Below are 22815 nucleotides of genomic sequence, written 5' to 3'. Positions count from 1 at the left end.
TTATTGCTATTGTGGTTGTTGCCACTGATGCTGCTGTTGTTGTTGTTGTTGTTATCTTTACAGTTATGTGAACCAATTTGCGACAAGTTTTTGCATGTCATATTTTTGGAATTTTGAAATTTATAAATTTTTAAACTGACCGAAAAACATTTAAAACGCCTTAACACATGCTCAAGCAACAACTACAAAATCATGAAGAAGATGCAGAAGAAGAAGCAGAAGCAGAAGCTGAAGCATAGCTGTAACAACAACAGCAATAGCAACAAAAAATGTAGCTGCCTTGGTCATAAAATGAAATCTCAAAGGACGACATGGGGCCATTTATGACACTTACTTCTTATCGTTGTCTTTTGCTTGCCCCTCGTCAGGCATCGGTGTTGAGTTCTCTGCCGAATTCCCCACTGCTGTCACCTACATACGCACAACCACACACACACACACACGCACACCACACCTACAACCAGGACACGGCCATGAACACGGACATAGATACGGACACAGACACAGACACGGACACGGACACGAAGACGAACAAGACGGCGAACACAAACTTAGACAGACAAGCTGGCCAAATCCCTTTTCAATTTCTGAGGCTGCAAACTTTTGCCTCAGTGTTTATCATTAAATGAAAGGGTTGGACAGCTGCACAGCTGAAGGGATAGGCGGCATATTGAAGGCCTGCGACTTAGACTGGGTCTGGGACTGGGAGTGGGACTAGGTCTGGGCCTGGGCCTGGCAAACTGACGGACAGACGGTCGGCCGTATGGACAACTGAATGACCGGATGCGGATAGCAGACAACCGCCATAGAACCGACCAGCCGAAGTGTCGGCATCGTTTTATGCCACACACCTACACATAACCACATAGACACACACACACACACACATACACTGACACTGCAGTTGCCAGTTAAGCCACTTGCCAACCTTTTCCAAAGTGGCCTCCGTTTCCCAACTGCCCAGCAATCAAGACTGTCTTGGAGGTGGCGCGATTCAGTTGCAACTAGTTCACAAATAAAACATAGCAACTAACTTTAAAAACGTGGTCCTCAAATACTTAATAAATGTATCTATAACTAACACTGCATTGCTTTGTTTTTGTTTTTTTTTCTACTAATGCTGAACACAAAGATCTGGTGTATCAGCCAATAAGCCAATTAGCCAAGCAGTGAGTATTTGAAATGGGAATGCAGTTGTTTCTCTTGCCTCTTAATTAGTAGCTCTTTTTCCGATAAAGCTTTCTTTGCTGCCCATTATCTACAAATTATATTTTTATAGCGTGTCTCGAGGGGTGCTTGATATACTACAAGTATGAAAGACTAGATGGCTTGGTTTCTAATTAAATATTACCCATGCTATAGTTCTTGGCAAAACAAAAACATTTCAAGGACTGTTTGAATAAACTTCTCGCGTAGTGTCTGAAAATCTGGTTCTTTAGGGTCGTTAGGTCTGCACAACTCTTTTCTAAAACTCCTTTGTGCATGTTTGTATGCTTGTGTAGCTGTGTGTCCGTGTTGTTGCCGCCTTATTGATTATGTATGCGTAAAATTTTATGAACGCACATATTTTCAAGCATTTTCATACAAAATTTATGCATAATTTTGCATTTTTCGTTTCGTTAGCTTGGGTTTGCCTCGACCTCCACTACCACTTCCCTTCTCACCTTCACATCTACTCCGGCTCTGTTCTGCCAACTCTTCGCTCCTCGCTCTACACTCTTCACTGTTGACTGTCCACTGTCCTGTTGTTATTGCTCCTTCGTTATGCTCATTTTCTAGTTCTTGGCGGCAATCTTCTTCAACTTGTGCCACTTATTCAATTTGTGTTTTACCCTCGCAAATAGTTACACGAAATTTGGTGCCGTTTTTGCAAATTACTTAAAGCACCGAAACTTGCTACATTCTGGGACTTTCGGGCTCAAATGCTAAATAGATGATGGGCTTGGCCTGGACACCCACACAGAGCTCACATACCCACACATACCCATGCACATACATACATACATAAGTAGAAATACCGAAAAATTCAATGAAAAGCTGCGCGGCTCTGCATTGCGACGAATACGGAATTACTTTTTGATATGTCAATGCTGCTGATTGCAACTTGATGTGGACAGCGGAGTCAAGTTTCCATCAACGTTTGCGTCAACAATTTGTAGAGGTGGGAAAGCGGGAAAAGCGCGGACTGTTTTATAACAATAATGACAGCGATATGGATCAGACCATTAAAGGACCATTTTAGGTAATGTGCCGGGGTTGGAGTGGTTGGACCATCAGTCATGGGTCCGAAACACACTCAAATAAGTTGTCTACTTTATGCCAGTCACGGTTTTATGGGGCCTTCCTGCGATTTCCGACTGCCACCCCTAATCAAAGGAATACGTTTGATATTTTTATTGTTTTTAACAGACGACTTGATGGGCCTAATTATTTCATTAATGCTTTCAGGCAATTAGCACGTTCAGTCCTTTTAAATTTTGAGCCATTGCTATGCGAAATTTAAAAAAAAAGCATATCAAACAAACGCGCTACGCAAATGAAGATGAAGTTATACAACTAAGAAAACGAGTTTAATTCCTTTCTCCAGTTCTATATTTTTTCGAAACGCCACAAATAGTATTCAATAGTATTCCCATTGATCAGAAATTTTCTGCCATGAATATGAAATTAAGGTCAATTAAGGTCTTATTCAGTTAGTTGATAGAACATTTAGATACCAAATGGATATTTTACCAATTACGAGGCGTCGAAAGATTTTAAATATTTGTTTTCAGGAACATTATCGCAGCCATCGCGCCTCTTCCATTCATCATCTTTGACTCATCAGTTGTTGTAGCGCTTCAGACACCCGCGCACCGGACAAACAAAGGGTTTGCCTGATGGGCCGTTGGAGCCGACAGCTGGTCGGGTGTCGTAACGCAATACGAACTCAGTGCTGGGTTCATTGGGATCCCCGGGGTCAGTGCTATCGTTGAGTCCGACGATATCCATTTCTTCATTGTCTGTCTTGCTATCTGTTGCCGTCAAGTGCTGCTTAAACTCCCAATTGTCCCCGATGGCTGGGTTCGCTAGTATTTCTAAAGCCTTCTAGCGTGCTTCGCTGGAAGCGTAGGGCAGCCCATAGCTCGAGCTGGGCTTTCTCCAGCTTTAGGGTTAAATGCGATATGTGCTTCCTCTATGTGGTATATGAATTCACTTAATTGGAGAAACTTTAAGCCGCAGATTAAAAAATGTGGCGTGACAATTCTTTGACAGTTACGCCAGTTAGGACAGCATAAGTTTTTCGATAAACAACAACCAAGCAAGTCTATGGCATTGTCATACTCGAAGCCAAAAGCTTGTTTTTTAACTACTTGGGTTCTGGGAAGACTCACGTAAGCCTAAAGAAATTGTTATAGTGCCTAGTCATGGCAGAACTGCATTCCAAGTTTCTGCTCGGTTAGATTTCGGGTAAATGCCTTATAATTAAATAATAACTCAAATGAATGCAAATGCATGATAAGCAATATTATTCTAATTGAAATAAATAATGGAAGAAACTGCAGCTTTTGGGTTATCCTACCCTAAAAGTATGCAACATAAAATTGTAAACAACGACTAAATGGCAGCAGAGAGCACGCCTGCGGCACTCGAACACAAAAGGATGCATTTCAGAGCAGCGATTACATGCCAAATTGAAATGGAGACGCATCATTAAAATTCAATAATATGCAGATTTAAAGATAACAATAATACTGCGAATCTGTCGTTGCTTATGAACAGCAGCTGCTGGAGCTCGGATTACAAATATTTCAAGTTTAATCAAAGCATGGCTTACACCAGCGATGGGTACGAAGTGGCTCTTTCGGCTCCCAACACTCTTTTCATTATACTTACTATGGTGAGTGACGAAGCAATGAATGAAGCAAAAACACGCGCAAAAACACGCGCAGCTCGTTTGTCGTTGCTTGCTGATTTTTATTGAAGATGTTGTTCAAAAGTACACAATAGAGAATTTAATATTGGCATTATGTTTAAATGGAGTCATTTAATAAACAAAGGAAAAATACATAAGGGGACTAGGAGAGTGTACTTTCCAAAATTGCCTTCTGCCTGTTGCATACTTTACAGAATACTAAGATACCCTGATTACCCTACATGTACAGGGTATACATGTACAAAATATGTGATGACTATTAAGAAGGAAGGCTCGAATGAATTAGGAGCTTAGTTGCGCACCCAGTTACCCTTAATAGATTGTGAGAAGTAACAAGACGAAGAGAAAAACTGAAAGATTGATGCATATTTTTTCATTCTATGCTTTACGGATTTGCTGTTCGCCTTCTATTTTTGATAAAACAACAAATATATAAATAAATCAATTAACTTGATTTGAGTTCAAGAAAGCTCGGATATTGTTTAAGTTAGTTTCAGTTTAGCAAAAAGGCCCTCTTAAAATGCTAATTTTGTAAAATAAGAAATTGTTCTCCAAATGAATCATGTGAAAAAGATATTTCAAAAGTTTTCCATGACACCGGATAGTTTTTGTGAACAGCCTACAAAATATAACTTTTAAAGTCTTTGCAAAGTCGAAGATATTGTTTGCTTTTCGCTTATCTCTTTTGCTGACTGAGCAATCAACTTAAGACATAATTTAATTGCTCTTTAAATGCAGAACACCTGTGTCGTTTTTGTTTTGGCTTGAAGCCATCATCATCATCACCATCAGCAACATCAACAACGACGGCGACGACAACGACAACGAATTTCCTGAGAGCCATGATATTGACAGGCTGGCATTCATGGCCGTGTAATTCATGTCTTTGTCTTTTCTCACATTGCGCAAATATTTTGCCATTCATATTTCACCTTTTAATCTGTGGCAGTGGCAGGCTCTTCTCCCTCCTTTTCTGTCGTTGTCCAATGCAGAGCTAGTTGATGATTTTTTTTTTTTTTCATTTTTTGTCGTTGTGTTTTTTTTGCAGCCCTCTTTGTTTTTCAATAATTCGTTATTATTGCTTATCCAATCGGCGAATCAGGCCGAAACGTTGTGCCACCTGAGTGAGCAGCTGTTATCCTGTTTTTCCAACTTTTTTTTCGCCCACTGTATTAATGTGCTGCCGGTAACGGATGCAGTTGATTATTCATGGCCTGCTTTGCTGCTGTGCCTTTTTCTGGCTCCACGTCTCGTTCCCTGCAGCTCCTGTTGCTGTTTGCGCAGTTGGTATTGTTGTTGTTTATATGCATGCAGTGCTACGTTTCAGTAATTATTCGCAACTTGTTTTTCTTTGGTCGGCCAACCATCTACATGTCGCATTATTAAAGAGTGTCAACGGCATTAACATCAATGGCCATCGATGAACTCTGCCCCCGGCTATTTGCTTAGTTACATACTCTCGTACATTGGCACAACAACAAAGTCCCATCGAGACATCTGCAGTTTGATTTGCCGTTTGTGACGTTTTGTAGTCACATGTTCAACAAGCTTAGCACCCCGTAAGCTCCATCCTAAGCTTGGATGCTACAGCGGGCACTCGATACCGCAGACACCTCGAGTCTCCATCTTCAAATACTGATCAAATTTTAGTTCTTAATTTCTTGCTACCACAATATTAGAAAATTTATTTCAAAAAAATAATTTAAATGCCTACAAAACGAATTTCAGTTGAAAACAAATTGTTCATCTAAAAAAAATTGATTTAGAAATTAAAAGTTAAATTGGAAAAATGAAATTGTCACTTTTTTGATGGAGCTCGGAGCTTGAAGACATCTTGGAAAGAATTGGTAGAAACATCCTGGCCATCAGAAGCCAGCTTTTGCAATAAATTTGGCTTTCAATATCTAGCCAGACTGATGGAGTCAGACAATTTGGAAAGGGTTAGTAAAGGTCGTGAAAACGCCAGAAATTCAACAACAAAGCAATTCCAACTGGCCTTTAGAATTAAGGCATATCCGATATCAGACTTAGCAATCAGACTGTGTGCACACGAGACTGCAGCACGATGATTGGGGACAACAAAATTCATTTTGCAAAGAGAAGAAAGTTGGTTTACTACTGCCTTTTCATCTTCGAAAATGCTTACAGGAGATGCATATCGTTGAATATAAATTTAATCTCATCGAGCGTGTACTGTGCTCTGTTTTATGAACACATTTTTTCTTCGCCCCATTGAGACTGTTACAGGGGCGGCTATCAAACCCATGCATATGAGTACACATGTAAGAGCTTGTCTGTCGGCAGGTGTGTGTACACCAATACCTGTAGCGCCCATTTTTGTGGGGCACGTAATAAACAAAATGCCGCCAGAAGGTATCAAACATAATCGTTATTAATATACATATTTTCAGTGTGTAAACATAATATGTGTTGAAGTAAGCGGTATAGCGCAGCAGAACCATCCTCTGCGGTCGCTCTGCAGCTAACCACACTTACTACACAGTCTCCACCCCAGCCCCACTCGCACCATCAACAGCGCCCGTACCCGCATCCTCACCCGCACCCGCACCCACACCCACACCCGCACCCGCACCTGAACCACAATCCACATTCAAAACACATACGAATACTCGTACTCGTACAGTCTGCAAAAGTTGTATGCAACCATGTGCTTACTAGTGTTCGTGTGTGTGTGTGTGTGCGTGTGTGTGTGTGCTCTGCCCCACTCTGTTGCTGCCTCTCTTTATACACTCTCGCCTCGTAGTTGCAGGCAAATTTATGCGACGTCCGTGCTCGCGTCGCTTTGCCGCACCACAGCGCCACCTGCAGGACGGCGTCGCCACCACGGCAAGCGGCAAACGGCAAACGGCGAACGGCGAGCAGCGAACAGCGATGCGTGTAACGACAACAATTTCGCAGTTGACAACGGTGTGAAATTATGCGGAATATGCTGCTTTGTTTCGGGATAAGTCGCGTTCCTGCAGCACTGGCGCTCAGGAGCATGTGGAATGCCGTGATTCCAAGTGAAGTCCGTGCTGGAGATGGGCACGTGAGCGCGTGATCAATGCCTGATTGTGGCAAGTGTTTCCTAAACTTGAGAAATTGTGCAAGTAATTTCGACCCAGTAAAAATGCAGTGCTTCTTCGTTCCGATATAGGTTCCGTTTGAACAATTTCCGTGATTCTGGGATGTGTTTCCTAAACTTGCGAAATTTTGGTAAATAAATTGCACTCAGTAAATATTCAGTGCTTCTTCGTTCCGCGATAGGTTCCGAGTCAACAATTTCAGAACATTATTAGGATAAATGTTATTTGTGATAATAACTGACACAAGTTGGAATTATTTAAGTCCCCGATGTCATATATGTATTTATCCTTCTATCTTAATGTAGACTTGTTTCATCTTCATCCAATTTTCTAATAATGAATTAATTTTTATTATTTAGTATTTACAAGATATGAGATTGTACATCGGTAAAAGGTATTTTCTAGCAAACTATATGTAAGAAGTTAGAATTACAAGCTATGATTATTTAGGTCGCAAATGTCAAATATTTCTTCTCCTATCTGAATGTATACTTGTTTCATCTTCATCATATTTGCTAATTATTACAAGCATTAAGTATTTACAAGATATAAGATTGTACATCGGTATAAGGTACTAGGCTGTTTTCTAGCAAATCAAATCTCAGAAATAAGGATACACATATGGGTGAATTAGTTATCCTTAAATGTCACAAAATCTTTTAAATTAGAAAGAGAGATGTTCTATAATATACAAGTATTTATTTAAAATAAACACATATACATATATGCATGTATATTTTAGGGATACATTTTAGAAAAATGCTACCACATATAGTGGCACAAAGCCCCCATATATTAGCCTGATTTTCATAGACAATTTTTAATAATTTAATTTGAATTTGAGATTGTTTCTTATGAATTGTGTACAATCGCACTTTCTAATAACTTAAACATTCAGTTTTAGGGATCTTCATCTTCTTCCCATATAGTGTTCCCATATAGGTATTCGTAGCTGATGCTCATAGATTGCTAAGAATTTGCTGAGACTTTGTTGTCGGTTCGAGAAAATTGAAAATCACATAAAAGAATTGTGGAGCATTTGGAGAACTGACTGAACTTGACTGAACCCAACTAATCAGTTTATAATACCTGCCCGTCATGCATAATTTCAACGAATTTGTTTACTCACGCGAGCGCGGCATGTTCGGTCGCCAATGCCTCTTCTCAGACCGCAACGAGCTGCTGCTCAGCGTACAGCCGAGCGGACGGCTGCGAACCAAATACATTATGGCCAATCCTGTGGATAAGAAGACTCAGCTAAGTGGACAGATGGCGTTGAGTGTCATAGAGACGGAGAATGTGGAATTGGAGCAGCATGGCATTAATCACTACGAGGGCGGCTGGCCGAAGGATGTGAACATTAATGACGAGGAGCAGACGCTGCGGCATCGCAAGAAGACCGAACGCGACGATAGTTGGGGCGTTCAGGTCGGAAAAATAATCCGAGATGCCACTGCGATTGCGTATCGGAACAACTCCATCGACATATACAAGACATTCTTTGACGACGCTCTGGAAGAGCCCGTCCTTAAAGCGGACATGTCGACGCGTGACATTCAAATCTTTCACGATGTATGGATGCCGCATCGATTTCTGCGCTGTTGCGACTGGATGCCTGGCAATAATCGGAAATTCTTGACCACATACTGCAATCTCAGACGGCTGAAAAAACGCTATAAAAAGTCAGCTAAGCTGATGTCTGGCTTTGGAACCTCGCACGCCTTCTTTATATGGGATCTGAAGGATCCGCTCCACCCGATTCAGTTTTTTGATCTCAAGGAGGTGTTATACCTGACTAAGCTATGTCCTCGCGACGAGAACCAGCTAGTGGGCGGCACTCACTCCGGCAAGGTGTGCATATGGGAATTAGGGGAGACGAGTTTTCCCGTGCGCAAGTGCCCGCTGGAGGCTGCACATCGGGAGGCCACTACCGCAATCTGTTGGGTGCACAATAAGGCCAACACCGAGTTCTACACGGGATCGCTTGATGGTTCTGTTAAGTATTGGGATACGCGCGATGTTCAGATGTGCACCCAGGAGTTTTTGCTCGAACCGGACACCCAAGAGATTCAGAATCGTCAAAATGCTCATGGGGCTACCGTATTGGAGTTCGAGTACACCATACCCGTGCGCTATATCATCGGTAGTGACATGGGTTATGTTTTTGTGGGCAACCGCAAGGGCTTATCGCCACCGGAAATCATACTGAACCATTACCGCCTTTTCATCGGACCCATTCGAGTTATAATGCGTAATCCGTTCTTCGTCAAGAACTTCCTGATTGTGGCCGACTGGCGCGCCCGCATCTGGAGCGAGGAGAGTAAGGGCGCGCCTAGCACCATGTACATGACCAGCCGGTCGCAGCTTCTATGCGGTGCTTGGAGCACCGGCCGCTGTTCCCTCTTCGCGACTGGCGATGCCAGCGGAAACTTATGCTTTTGGGATCTTTTGCTGCATCAGCGTAAGCCGGTGTCGACAGTAACGTTTCCCAAAGCAATTTCTTATCTAGCATTTCGTCCTGATGGGCAAATGATTGCCGTAAGCCTCGCCAGTGGAGTCACCCATATGCTGAGCCTGGCTAGTGGCATGACATCCGCCACAGCCAGAGAAAAGGGACTCATTGCGGCGGCAAGTACCTTTACCCTCGATACACACATATATGTTTGTCCGTCCGTCAGTTCATCTGTTTGTCTGTTTGTCTGTCTGTCTATCTGTCCGTCCGTATGAGCATTGTTCTCAAATGAGGTTTAAGGTTCATTGCCAGCCATTTAATTTTTATACAGCTACCATAGGAAAGATGGAAAGCAAATAAATTATAACACTCTCGGAACCAAGCTCTTGTCAGTTAAAAGACTCTGGGGAAGGGGCTTGTGGGTACAGGGGACGCGAGAGTCGCAGAGGAACGATTTAGTTATGTAAACCCTTAATTTATCTCATAGATGTTTGAACGTGAAATTGGGCGATCCAAGTTCCTGGAAGCACGGGTTGAGGAAGTGAAACTTAAACGACTCTCACACCAACAGAAGGAGGAGGAGCGTTTGCGTTTGGAAAATGCAGATTTAGATGCTATAAAATCCTTGGAGGTAGATACCGCAGATCCTGATGAGTTCAGGCACGAAATCGAGAGCGATGAAGAGTTTGTTCAGGCAATAGTTGACTATGAGATTACCATGGAGCTAATGGCACAGAAACGTTCGAAGCGGGCTATCACAATGGAGAAAACTGTCTTTGAGGAGATAGAGGAGGAGAAGCTGATGGAAACAGTTGATATATTAGAGGATGCAGGGGCAGCGGTAGCGGCAGCGGTAGCGGCAGGGACAGAACCAGCAGACCGCAAAGCTGCTTGAGATGCACAACAGCTGGCAGTGGGGAATGAAGCTTCAATTTTTATATCTATTTTATTTTGTATTCTATTTTCCTTCTTTTATGTAATATTAAGAGCGCTTCTTGCACGCCTCACAAAACAAAATGTTGTGAGTATGCCGGGTGATGGGAAACACTAAAGCCGGACACTACCGGAATGCCAAAATGCATGCACACATGCCAGTGATGTGCAGAAAATCGCAAACCGTATACACAATTTCACAGTTTTACTCAAATGCTGAGGAATGTAGTTTGAAAAAACCTTTTGTTAATTCTCCATAATAGTTACAAGTTTTAGGGGTTCATCACTAACACCGATCTCTTATTTAGAATTCGGGGCAGAATAATATTTATGCAGAGTGTATAGGAGAAACACTCCTAATGTTTCATGATTGTCATAAAAATCAAGCTTATACATTATTTCGAATTCATTTAAATGGCTGATAACTTAAAGGGAATTGCACGCTGTATATATTTTTCGACTTCAATGAATGAAATGTTAAGGTCGGGTCTGGAGAAAACGACATCAAAGGGGCTTCATCCCCCTCACTCGAAGTATAAATCAGAGATATCGGATATAAGCGCTACGGCTTTAACCCAAGTGGGGTTTGTGGTGACAACAGATTTTAGAAATAACTTTCAAATCACTCCGGGACAAAAGTAAAGCCCGGCCTATTAAATTATCGTATGATAAGTTGAAGAGCCCCTTTGACGGGAAATGTGTCTCAGTGATTATTATCACATGCCTGCTGCGAACAGACACATGTGAGATATAATGCCAGAACTGCTGGCATTTGGGCTGGCATTACTGAGCTCTGGCTTTGGCTCTGTCTCCGGCAATTCACGTTGCCAAGTTGCGCCCCGTCATGTGCTGCACGAATGCAGTGGCATGAATGGAGAGTGGGAGAAAGAAAGCTGCTGTTAGTGTTACTATGGCTGGTGCTTATGCCACTGCTACCGATGATGTTGCTGTTGCTGCCGCGTGCGAGATGCTCCAAGGTGTCACACTGACAGTTGAGTTGTCCTCCTTGGTGCTGTTCCTGCCATTGCCGTTGCTGTTGCCTCAGCCGCTGCCACTGCCACAGCCACTGCCACTGCCACTGTTTGCCTGCACGCCTGTCAATTTGGCTTTCGGTTTCAATACACTGCACGTCTGGCTGTACAATATATATTCCGCCAGAGTCGTCACGCCAGCTGGCCCTGACACAACGGCACCAATAGCAGCAGCAACAACAAACAGGACAACAAATGCCCTTTGCCTCTGCCCTTGACTGGGCTCGGCGCTATTCGATGCTGATGATGCTACTGTCGTTTCGCCGCCGGTTCTGTCCATCTGCATTTCGATTCGATTCGATTTCGATGTTTGCCTTGATTTGATTTTATTGCCATTGACAACACACAAATCATGGCAATTCTCTGGCCACAGGCACAAGACACTGTCACAGTCACAATCACAGGCGCAGGCACAGGCGCAGGCACAGGCGCAGGCACAGGCGCAGGCACAGGCGCAGGCACAGGCGCAGGCACAGGCAGAGGCAAATTTTATGGCCAGCATTTACCCCTAACGAAATTCCACACAAAGCAATCGAGTAACAGTTACTGACAAACTGGCAAACTGACAAGCTGACCAACTGACCAACTGACCAACTGACCAACTGCACGACTGAATGCCCGTATAACCGTATGACTGGGCAACAAAGCAAATACTCGTACATACTTACAAACAAACAAGGTACGATAGTACTATACTTTGGTAGGAATATCTAAGTATGTGCACTGATAAAAAATTTGCATGGTACGGATGAATATTTTCATATTAATTTAATATGTTCACCTATTTCATATTCAAGTCATCGTAAATTTTAGTAAAAACATATTCAATTACTGATTTTAATATGAATAATATTCAAAACAAAGTGTAAAACTTCGTTATTAAAGTGTGTCATATTCAATTTAATGTTAAACCATATGAAATATTAATATTCACACACTTTAAATAACAAATAGTTAAACTCACTATATTCCGTACTTTATGTTATATATTTTTCTCAACTTTAATTTGACGTTTTTTGTAGTCGATTTAAATATACTAGAAATACTTGTATATTTAATTTCAATTAACTAGAATTCTAAAGTCGGTTTTCAGCGGTTGTGTGGTATAAACACAAAGTGTAACCGCTTGAGATACAGATTTGGTCGTTAGGTATGTGTCAAGTAAGGGTTATTCAATCAGCTGCTTCTCACTTTTAATATTAATATGGATCCAAACTATATCCGCAATAAAATGCATAAAAAAAATCGAGAAAATGAGTTCATAATGACAAAAGAATTTTCAAAAAAAAGTATGTATATAGAAATAAAATATGCATCATGGAAATTTCAATATTGAAAAGAGTTAAAAAAAAGCAGTAGCGTAGACCAAAAAGTGGAAAAAATATTTTATAGTTGTAAAAAATAAACCTATGGCGTGAATCAAACCCACGTCTCCGCATTATCACTTGAGATTTAATATCGTCACACTTACATTTAATATTTGAATATTAAATTTTTCAATTCAAGTGTGCTCACTTCATATTTACTAAAACACACGATGGTGCAAAATTGATGGTTAAAACAGTTAAATCTACGCGTGAATATTGAAATTTCCGTGCTTATTTTTATCAGTGTATATTTGCATGTGTGTTTGCCACATTTGCCTGCACAGAGGGGATGTGGCTATTTATGTGCCCAATTTTGGGCAATGGCTCATCTGATGTGCTCCTAATGCAATCACCTGACTGTGCTTTGTGTCCCGACTAGCTCCAGTGGGTTGGGCCAAGCACTGCTAGCTTAAGTCCTGGTCCTGGTCCTCAACATCGTCGTCACCGTCGTCGTCGTCGTCATCGTCGTCATCGTCATGCTAGTCGTAGTTTATGCTTTAATCTAGATATGAGTGTGTTATATTGTGCTTCGAGCTACCACCAAGTACGGTTTTGTTTGGCTCAACGCGTCATCAACAACGACAAGGAAAATGAAGTCGTCGACAAAATGTGAAGCCATCCATCTGCCTATTGCCATGCATCTCATGTTTTCGTAACTGCCTGTCAATACACCTTTGGGAAGAGGTAATGGCAAAGGCTGATAAAAGATGGGACAGCACATCCACAGAGTTGTCAATTAAAATACTATTGGGGAAAAAGGACGCACGCATTGAAATAATTTGTCCAAGCATTCCAATCAATACTTCATTTCATGATACAGCTCTCGTTTAATTCATAATTCTTGTAATTCTTTGAAGGTATTCGCTCAAACAAACAGAGTTCCAAGCTCAAACGAGCCGAATTGAATTTGAGAAAAGAAGCGCAATCTAATCGAACTGGAATTTAATTTAACAGAACTTTTGGAGAAAAGCTTGTAATCGTATACGACCTAGTCCACTTTAACGGAACATTCTTTCCTCTGGAAATGTTATCGAAAAGAAGTGAAATTAATCTCACAACACGTTCAACTCGTTTGGAGAAGAGAAAAGTAAAATATTTTAATTTGCTTCCTCTGCATTTTCAATTCAAGTCCTGAACAATTGCAACTTGAAACCCAAACGTGTAAATCCCCCAAAAATTCGCTGAAACCGTTTTAAATGATTCCAATGTGTGCTGATGGATGTTAAGTATTTCTTTTGTGAAGGTCTTAATCAATAAATTGGATGGAATTATTTACACAGCCTGAAAAGGTTCTTCGCCGGCTCAGACTGAAAATGAAGGTTTGTTGTCATTCTTAATCAATTAAAGCAATTAAAGTCAATTTTATTTACATTTTTCTAAACATGAATTATTAACAAATCAATTTTTAGGTTTTCTAATTTACTAGTTAATATTAGATCTCTGGAAAACATAAATTGCTGTGAGGATTTCCCAAAAAAGATGCATAAGAGAAATACCAGAGAAAGCACTGCTCTTCAAGTAAAGGGCAGCAATATTTTCCGTACTGCTGTAGGCGGAGTGTTTTTCAGAGCACTTCGGCATTCACAAGCCGAAATCGTTGTTTGTTTGTTCATCTTTCGAACGAGTTATTTCAGCAGCAGTTTGGTGACGATGACTGCACTTCGGCTGACTGGCTTTGACTTCAACGTGACGGCGCCCCACACATGGAACCACAGCAGCTCCCAGTTCCTGCCACACTCCCACATTGTGATGCTGCCACACTGCGATGCTGCCACACTGCCACACTGCCACCATGCCGCCGTGGCAAGGTGCCACACACTTGCCCACATCCGATTGCACGCCCCATGCGTAGCTCGGGGCTTTTCCATTTGCGTTATACACATCGGTGCATTAACGAAATTCGTTTGTCTCAAATGCTTCAGTAAGCAGGAGAGTATCTTTTATTTTGGGTTTTGCTTTTGCTGTTGTTTTTGTGCTTTTTGTTTTGTGTTCTCCCCCAAACATCATCATCTTCATTGTGCTGGTCTTCTGCTACAAAATAGTTGCGAAGTGAAGCGAATCAATGTTTGCTGTGTATCCTTGCTTGTGTCTCTGTGTGTGTGTGTGTGCGTGTGTTGTCCCTATTTTCCGTTCCTATCGCTTGTGTCCTGGTCAGTCAGATTGTCAAGCGAGCTTTGGAAAGGTAAGAGCCAATGCGACATCAATATCAATTGGGGGGAGCAGACTAATATCCTTTATGCTCTATCAATAGGTTGGCTGCAATGTGAACCGCAAATGTTCATGCTTTAAAGGGAATTTCTCACATTTTCATTCTTGGGAATTTCAATTTTTAAATTGTTAATTGACAAGCTGCAAACGTTTTATTTTATTAGTTTTTTCGGTGTATTGCTTTTTTGAGTCCGCCCATGTAAAATATGAGCTTTTCCATTGAAAATACCTCAATACGCACTCACACTTGTACAGTGGGCCACAAATATGGGAAAAATGCATACGTGGAGGAGGCTCGACTCTACATGAGTATACTGACATGTGCCTGGCTGGCTGGCTGGCTGGCTGACTGGCTGGCTGGCTAAAGTGCTGACGCAGCTGTTGTTACTGTTGTCCTGTTGTCCTGTTTTGTTGGCAATACCAATGCGAGTGCTCATGAATAGAGCAGACCGCAAACGAAACGCAAAACCGAAAACGAATGGGCAGCATAGCAGAATAGAGGCGTATGATTTATTAATTTTCACACGTCAATGACTTTTTACTTGCGCGCCTCTGACCCTGAGAGCCTGAGAGCCTGTGAGCCTGTGAGCTTGTAAGCCGTACCTACCACGCATATAGTATGCCGCAATTCGTCAAACAGGACGCAACAACAGTAACGCCCCCTTCATTACCAAAGTTTCCCAATATACTCAGAAAATATATGTATGTACATACTCCTTCACATACGCTATGTATGTGTATCTAACAAGGCTTTGTCTAGGTGTGTGTGTGTGTGTGTGTGCGTGTGTGCAGAACTGTAACTGACAAGTTGATTTAAGACGACATTACCTGCATAAATACATTTAAGTTGAAACTGCAAATACTGTAGAAAATTACGATGATTACAAAGGGTCTTCAAGCATGTCTGTGTCTATGTCTACGTCTATGTCTATGTCTACGTCTACGTAAACAATAACAAATTACACAAGATGCCAATCTAAAGGCAATACTCAAAGCACCAGCTAAGCTAAAAACTACAATCTAACTAAAATCCATAGTATACTCGCACTTCCCAGCCAGCTATTATTATTATTGTGTGTTTTGTCTGGGTATCTGTGGAGAATGGGATGAAATCCACATTCACATCATCACAATGAAGGACTAAAGAAAGCGGTAATTGATTTTTGCAGAATGCTCGAGGAATCCGGCAATTACAGAAAAAAGGCTCTTGATATGATTATGAAGGAAATGTCTTTTATTTGCAATTTAAATAATACTGACGCATGAGAATAACAATTCTTCAGTTTTCAACTTATTACAGTCACTATTATTAATTCATATTTCGACTCTCGCCAGAAAAGGAAACACTATAAACGAAATGTCAAAAATTAATTGAGAAAGCTATTGATTTTAACATAGAGTGCATTTTCACACCAAGACTGTCCCCCTTGACATATCGACTATAAACATTATCTATGGTTACGTAAAAAAGGAAAACAAGTTTTACAAGTCGGAAAAGTTAATTTAAAAGCAACATTTGAATGCAATCAGTAACACGGCAAAAATACTGGAATTCAAAGTACATAGCAACGTCTTTAAGAATGCAATCAAGTCAGACTCTCTACTCTCTTCCGGGCGAAGCTATACATAGGATGTGGTGCGGATATTTTTGAAGGATCAGACAAATTTGTAACGGCTTTAGAAGCGCGAATACCAGCTGGAGGATCTTCCCCAAGGACAAGGACGAGGAGGAAAATTAAACAAAAACAGATTTATTTATGAACCAACGTTCTCCTGAATCATTTGTATCTTACATAATGCCTGAGTAAAGAACAAGTGTTAATTAATAGTTATTGAGGGAAATGCGTAACTCGCTGTGCGGGCTTAAAAGAAAGCTCTTAAATATATTATGAGCAGACAAACGGCACAAACGACTACGACAACAACAAAAATCCCTTTACCTTGAAAACACATAACCGATAAGCCACGTCCAAAATACGGCAACATTTTATCAAAAATGTATAAAACGAAAATAAAGCATTTTTAAGCAGATTTAAAAGACACAAAAACACAATTTAAATGCAGGCTGCAGAAGCAACAGAAACTCGAATTTAAACATTCACATTCAGCTTCATAAACGAGTATATCGACTATTTTGTGGACTGCAGTTTTTGCAAAGCGACTTAAGTGTCTGTTGATGGATGAATGATTCGAAAAGTTGCATTCATTGCCGTGGAAAGGTATGGTGTGCAAATAGAAAAGGAAATGCACATAATTAATGGCCAAGATAGGCATGTTTCTCAATGATACTTCGTTTCGTGATTGTGTAATAACTCGATGGCTTTGTATGCACATATTCCCGATGGTGAGATACCATTTCATTTTCCGAATCAATACAACACAGGGAATGACATAGTGGCATTTTACGTTAGATTTTTGAAATATTTAACTGCAACTAATCTGAAAATATGATATACTATGATTCAGGGTTTCGGGAATTTCGAGCAGATCCGAGGGAATTGGTTCCCTTGTACACCATTTTCTCGAGGTCTTACATATTAGTTTTTTTCTTCTTCTTGCATGCCAATGTCCAATGTCCTGAATATCATGGCCAATTACCAGGGAAATTATCCATAATACTTCTACGTATGGTGGCATTATATGCCAATATTTGAACTGACTGCGCTGAAATGCCGTTTTGCATAATATCTGTAATTGCGGTCCCTCCTCCCACGTCCGCAGGGAACTGGGAGCTGGGAGCTTCATTCTTTTCCGAGTCCCACACCAATATAGAAATTCCTTTGTTTGTGCGCACTGAACTTGCCAATGCCATTACGGCGTATTTGGATCTATTGAGCCGATACCGAAACGACGCGTAGTCGGTCACTGTAGAGTATGGGTTTGGATGTGTATTTGTTCGCTTGTGGGTGTACGAGTGTGTTTGATGTGCCCTTTAAGCGTTTCGGGACTCGGACACGGAGTCGGGCTAGGGTTCGGGTTCGGGGTCTGAAAGGACGACGCTTAACGCCATTGCGTTGAAGTCATTACTCAGTTTGACAAATGCCGCATGACAACGAACCGAAAGCTGAAAACTGAAAACCGAAAACCGAGAACCGAGAACCAAACCCTCGACATCCGCTTAACTGGTGAACGCCATTGCCATTGGCAGTCGTTTCACGGGAAGGTTCTACACTGACTTGGCACAGTTTTTATTTGTACTTTTTTCGCTTGGTTTTTTTCCCCGTTTTTTTTTTTTTTTTGCCATTTCATGCCGCTTGTTCAATTGTTCACAAATATTATGTATTCGCAATACAATTTTCGTAACCAATGGGCCGATGCTGGGTGCCGAGTGCTGGGGGGAGGGCAAGGGTCGGGGGTGGTGTGGTGTGGTGTGGGAAAGTAAACACGAATTGGCCAAATACTATACTACTATGTGCATATACAAGTATACGTGCAGAGCTATCACAGATGCCTGCCTAATGTGCGAAGCATTTCGAAAATAATAAATGACTTTGGACGAATAGGTGACAGTTACACACGCACATCTACATATAGTATAAATAAACGCACACACACAGAGACACACACAGAGACACACACACACACACACACACACACGGTCGCACATACCACACACCCACAAAGTGTATTTGACTTTGTCTTCTTACTAGAAAGCTGCCAAAACAATTTGTATATAGTGATATGCGTGGGTCGACATCGACATCGACATCGGCTCTGCCTATGGCTCTGGCTATGGCTATGGCTATGGCTTTGGCTCGTCTTCTTTTTGATTGACACACAGAACGACAAAATGGCAGACTAATAAAATAGAAAAGCATCGTCTTTCGCATGTAGCCGCACTCCACTTTAAATATTGATGGGTAATAGGGTGTGAGCAAGTCAAAAGAACAAACAACAAAATACAAAAAGAGAAACAAATGAACAAACAAAAAAACAAACACAAAAATAAAAGAAAATAGGGAGCAGACAAAGCAAAGCGCTGGAAATGGGAAATAAATGACTTGATTTAAAGGTCGCATCACAATTTTGAATATTTTTCGGTAACAACCTGATACAAAAACGAAGCTTAAGTAACTTATTTTTAATGGCCTGTGTGTGGGTCGTGATAAAGGCTTAATTGTACAATTGTTATTGGTGTTTACAGTATGCTATCAATTATTTAAAGGACGTCAGAAATATTTTTTGGGGCTAAACATTTTCTACAGCTAAAAAGAGGGACAAAAGCAATTGTGTTGGGTATTTAAATAAAGTTGGGCCACGTCCAATTAAGTTCTGTGTCAAGAGTATTTAAGGCATTATTATCTCGCAGAGAAGGCGTCAAAGAGTCAACACATGTTGTGCCATCACCTTTGACAAAGCAATCATGCGGAATAAAACGAGACATAAGTGGTGTGTGGGAAAACTATTGAAAAGTTTTCCGATCATTTCATGTTCTTGAAGAGGTCACTCAAAGTTTCTCTCGAGGCATAAGGACATGGGATTTTAGCGAACTTTACGAGCTCCTGTAGAGGTGATACAGAGCTCAGCATATGTTGGGCAGATACGAGTATGAACCTTAACTCTTTCGATAGTTTGCTTTTCTTGCACTGACGACCTCACCCTGGAACTGGGTCAACAGCTGCTCTGTTGAGAGGCCACTTTTTACGCAGCTCTCGAGTAATAGAAAGTAATGGCGAGCACACTGTTACACTCATGGCAACGAGTCGCCTCATAATGGGGTTCTTTTTTTTCAGTTTGTAAATAAATTGTGTTCGTACAAATGCCACAAACAAGCTGCTACCGCTCCGTGTCCATGTCCGTGTCCATGTCCGTGTCTGTGTCTGTGTCCGCGTCTGTGTCCGTATCCGTGCCCGCGACCATACAGCAGCTCGCAATATAGAGGCATCCGTTTTGTAGATACACGTAATGGGCAGACAAGGGCAAGCCCGACTGGGTTGTGGCCATTAGAGACAACTGCGATGACTACATAGATAAGGCAGATGGAGAAAGACGTTAATAAGCGCTTCGTGCTTCGCTAAGCAAGTGACAAATAAACAATAACATGAGCGACTCTATTTATTGGGCATTATGTGGGGCAGGATGAATGCATTAGGAGCCGTTTATACATGAGGATGCCTCCCATTAAGTACATATATTATATTACTATATTGTCGATACAAATGGGCAGGCAGTATTTGGCAATACATAGCCCGATAACGAGGCTCATACTTCTTATTAATTCTCTAATTGATGTGAAAATGCTCATTAGATTGTTACAAATTGGAATTGTTTCGATGATGTGCTACATTTTGATTGCGTTTATTTAAAAGAAGATGTAATGCCTTCATTTCTCTAATCTCAGTTCAATCAACGACTGGAACATTTCATTTTCAGCTAGCACACATTTATATTATTTGTAATTTTCTGAGATCGCTCGTGAACATAATCACTTTAAATGTGTCTCCATAGACATTCTGCTATGAAGATGCACATCAAATGAATTCTCAGGAATTAATTTGCTAAAACGCAAGGCTGCCAACTTCTGGCGGCTGTCGGCTGGCGGCTGTCGATTGTCAATTGTTAGCTTCGTCTGCGTTCAGCCGTCTGTCGGGACGGCGTTCGCCATTCGCCATTTGCTATTTGCCATCGCCATCGCCATCACCATAGCCAGCGCCAGCGCCAGCGCCATTCTTCGTTTGGCGCCAATGACTTCCGCCTCATCGACTTCGCCCATGGCCATGGTAAGGCATCACATCGAATCGACTGGAATCGACTGAACTCCAACCGAATCGAATCGAATCGAATCAAAACGAAACGAAACGAAACGCAACACATCGCTTCGAAACGCTTCGATTCGCATTGCCAGCAAATGCGGCCATGTGCGCACAGTATTTTAATTAAAAGTTATTTTGCAGTTTGCCAGTTTTCCTATCCATATCCACAAAATTGTCAATGGCCACTTGGTTTGATTTCAGTTGCCATTTGCAAATGTCTCCTCCATTTTTGCATATCGCTGTAAGTTCTGTGTACATTTCTACGTACAATAAAATTGTGCACACTCACACGCACACACTCACACTTAAACACAATCACACACACACGAACACACACAAACACACACAAACGAAGACAGAGAAGCGCACAGCCACCCAGTCAGGCGGGTATTTAAGTTTGCGTGCTTGGCATACAGTGCGACCATGGGGCCGTTACGGATGGGCAGACGGACGGGCAAACAGACAAACAGCCAGCTAGCCAGGCAGACAGACAGACAGACAGACAGACAGACGAACGGACGGTCGTTGTGTAATGGAGCATACAACTGTTAAAACTTCAATAAAATGTTTAAGGTATTAAACGCTTACACTTTCAACATTCTGAATATTGCATGCTCTTCTTCTTCAGCTGGATGTCTGTGAAAATTGAGCAATTATTTTATATTATTTTTGCTCTCTCGAGACAACAAAAAACCATTGAACAAAGAAATGCCTTCATAAGTGCTTATTTGTTTTTTTGTTTGTTTTTTTTTTTTTTAAAGAAGCCCGGCTCTGACACGCAGTTAATGATTTAGAAGCAATTGGGAAAGTGAAAATGAAAGTGAATTGTACTCATCAAGCAAATAGTGCATATGTGTAATTCTACAGCAGGATGTGGTCCATTTCCCTTCTGGGTAAAAGTTAGCCAGGCACAGAGGATTATTATCAACGACAAATTTGTAAATGCAATTTTACAAACTGCAATTAAAACCTACTATTTCCGCAACGCATGGATAGTAATTAAAATCGAAATGATTATTTCGGGACGGCTATTTCCAGTTCATAATTGTGGAAAAATATAGCAAATTTATTGAATGAAAAAGCCGCATATAACAATAATAGCACGTCGAGCGCACAATAAGGCATGGAATTGAAACTAAAGCAGAAATGCAACAAAGCTTCAAATGAGAATAACTGAATAACAATATAATTCTAATAATACTAAAAATATAATTTTATAAATCCGTTTATTTGAATTGCCCTTTCTAATTAATCAATTAATCATAATAAATAACGATAAGTTATTAAGAATAGTATATTCATATATGTAGTAACAATTATAAATATTGAGCTCACAATACTGCAACGAATTAAAACTACTTGTAAAGCAGAAATCACTAAGAATAACTGAATAATAATATAACTCGAATAATACTAAAATACTAAAAAAAATCGAATAATACTAAAAATATAATTTTATAAATCCATTTATTTGAATTGCCTTTTATAATTAATCAATTAATCATAATAAATAACGATAAACGATTAAGAATAGTGTTCATATGTAGTAACAATTATAAATATTGAGCTCACAATACTGCAATGAATTAAAACTACTTGTAAAGCAGAAAGCAGTAAGAATAACTGAATTATAATTTAACTCTTATAATAACAAAAATAAAATCATATAAACTCATTTATTTGAATTGCCTTTTATAATTAATCAATAAATCATAATAACAATCATACTTGTAAATATAGTTTTGAGCGCACAATCCTGCAACGAATTAAAACTAGAGCAGAAATGCAAGAAATCTACATATGAGAGTTAATTAAGAATAACTGAATAACAACTCTAATAATACTAAAAACCGAATTTTACGAATTCATTTATTTCAATTGCCTTTTATAGTTAATCAATTAATCATAATAAATAACGATAAACGATTAAGAATAGTACATATATACATACAAGTATATGTAGCAACAATCATAAGTGGAGCACAATTTAAAAGGATGAGAGAACATTCCCAAGACCTTTTAATGCACTCTTCAAAATTTTGATAGATGTAGACAGTTTTCTAAAGCAA

At 40.6% G+C, this 22815-nt stretch overlaps 1 protein-coding gene across 1 annotated transcript; it reads left to right on the top strand.

Moving 5' to 3' along the window:
- Positions 1 to 8064: 8064 nt before the first annotated feature.
- Positions 8065 to 10465, top strand: LOC115627913 (dynein intermediate chain 3, ciliary-like). The gene is made up of 2 exons (XM_030523808.1): positions 8065 to 9630; positions 9942 to 10465. Exons 1-2 carry the CDS (start codon positions 8101 to 8103, stop codon positions 10347 to 10349), a joined length of 1938 nt encoding a protein of 645 aa, XP_030379668.1. The 5' UTR covers positions 8065 to 8100; the 3' UTR covers positions 10350 to 10465.
- The last annotated feature ends 12350 nt before the right edge of the window (positions 10466 to 22815 follow it).

The sequence above is a fragment of the Scaptodrosophila lebanonensis genome, unplaced genomic scaffold, assembly GCF_003285725.1.
Source record: "Scaptodrosophila lebanonensis strain 11010-0011.00,11010-0021.00 unplaced genomic scaffold, SlebRS2 tig00000098-arrow-pilon, whole genome shotgun sequence".
In the NCBI taxonomy this organism is placed as follows: Eukaryota; Metazoa; Arthropoda; class Insecta; order Diptera; family Drosophilidae; genus Scaptodrosophila; species Scaptodrosophila lebanonensis.
The sequence above is the reverse complement of the archived record's forward strand: the minus strand, read 5'-3'. Positions and strand labels throughout refer to the sequence as shown.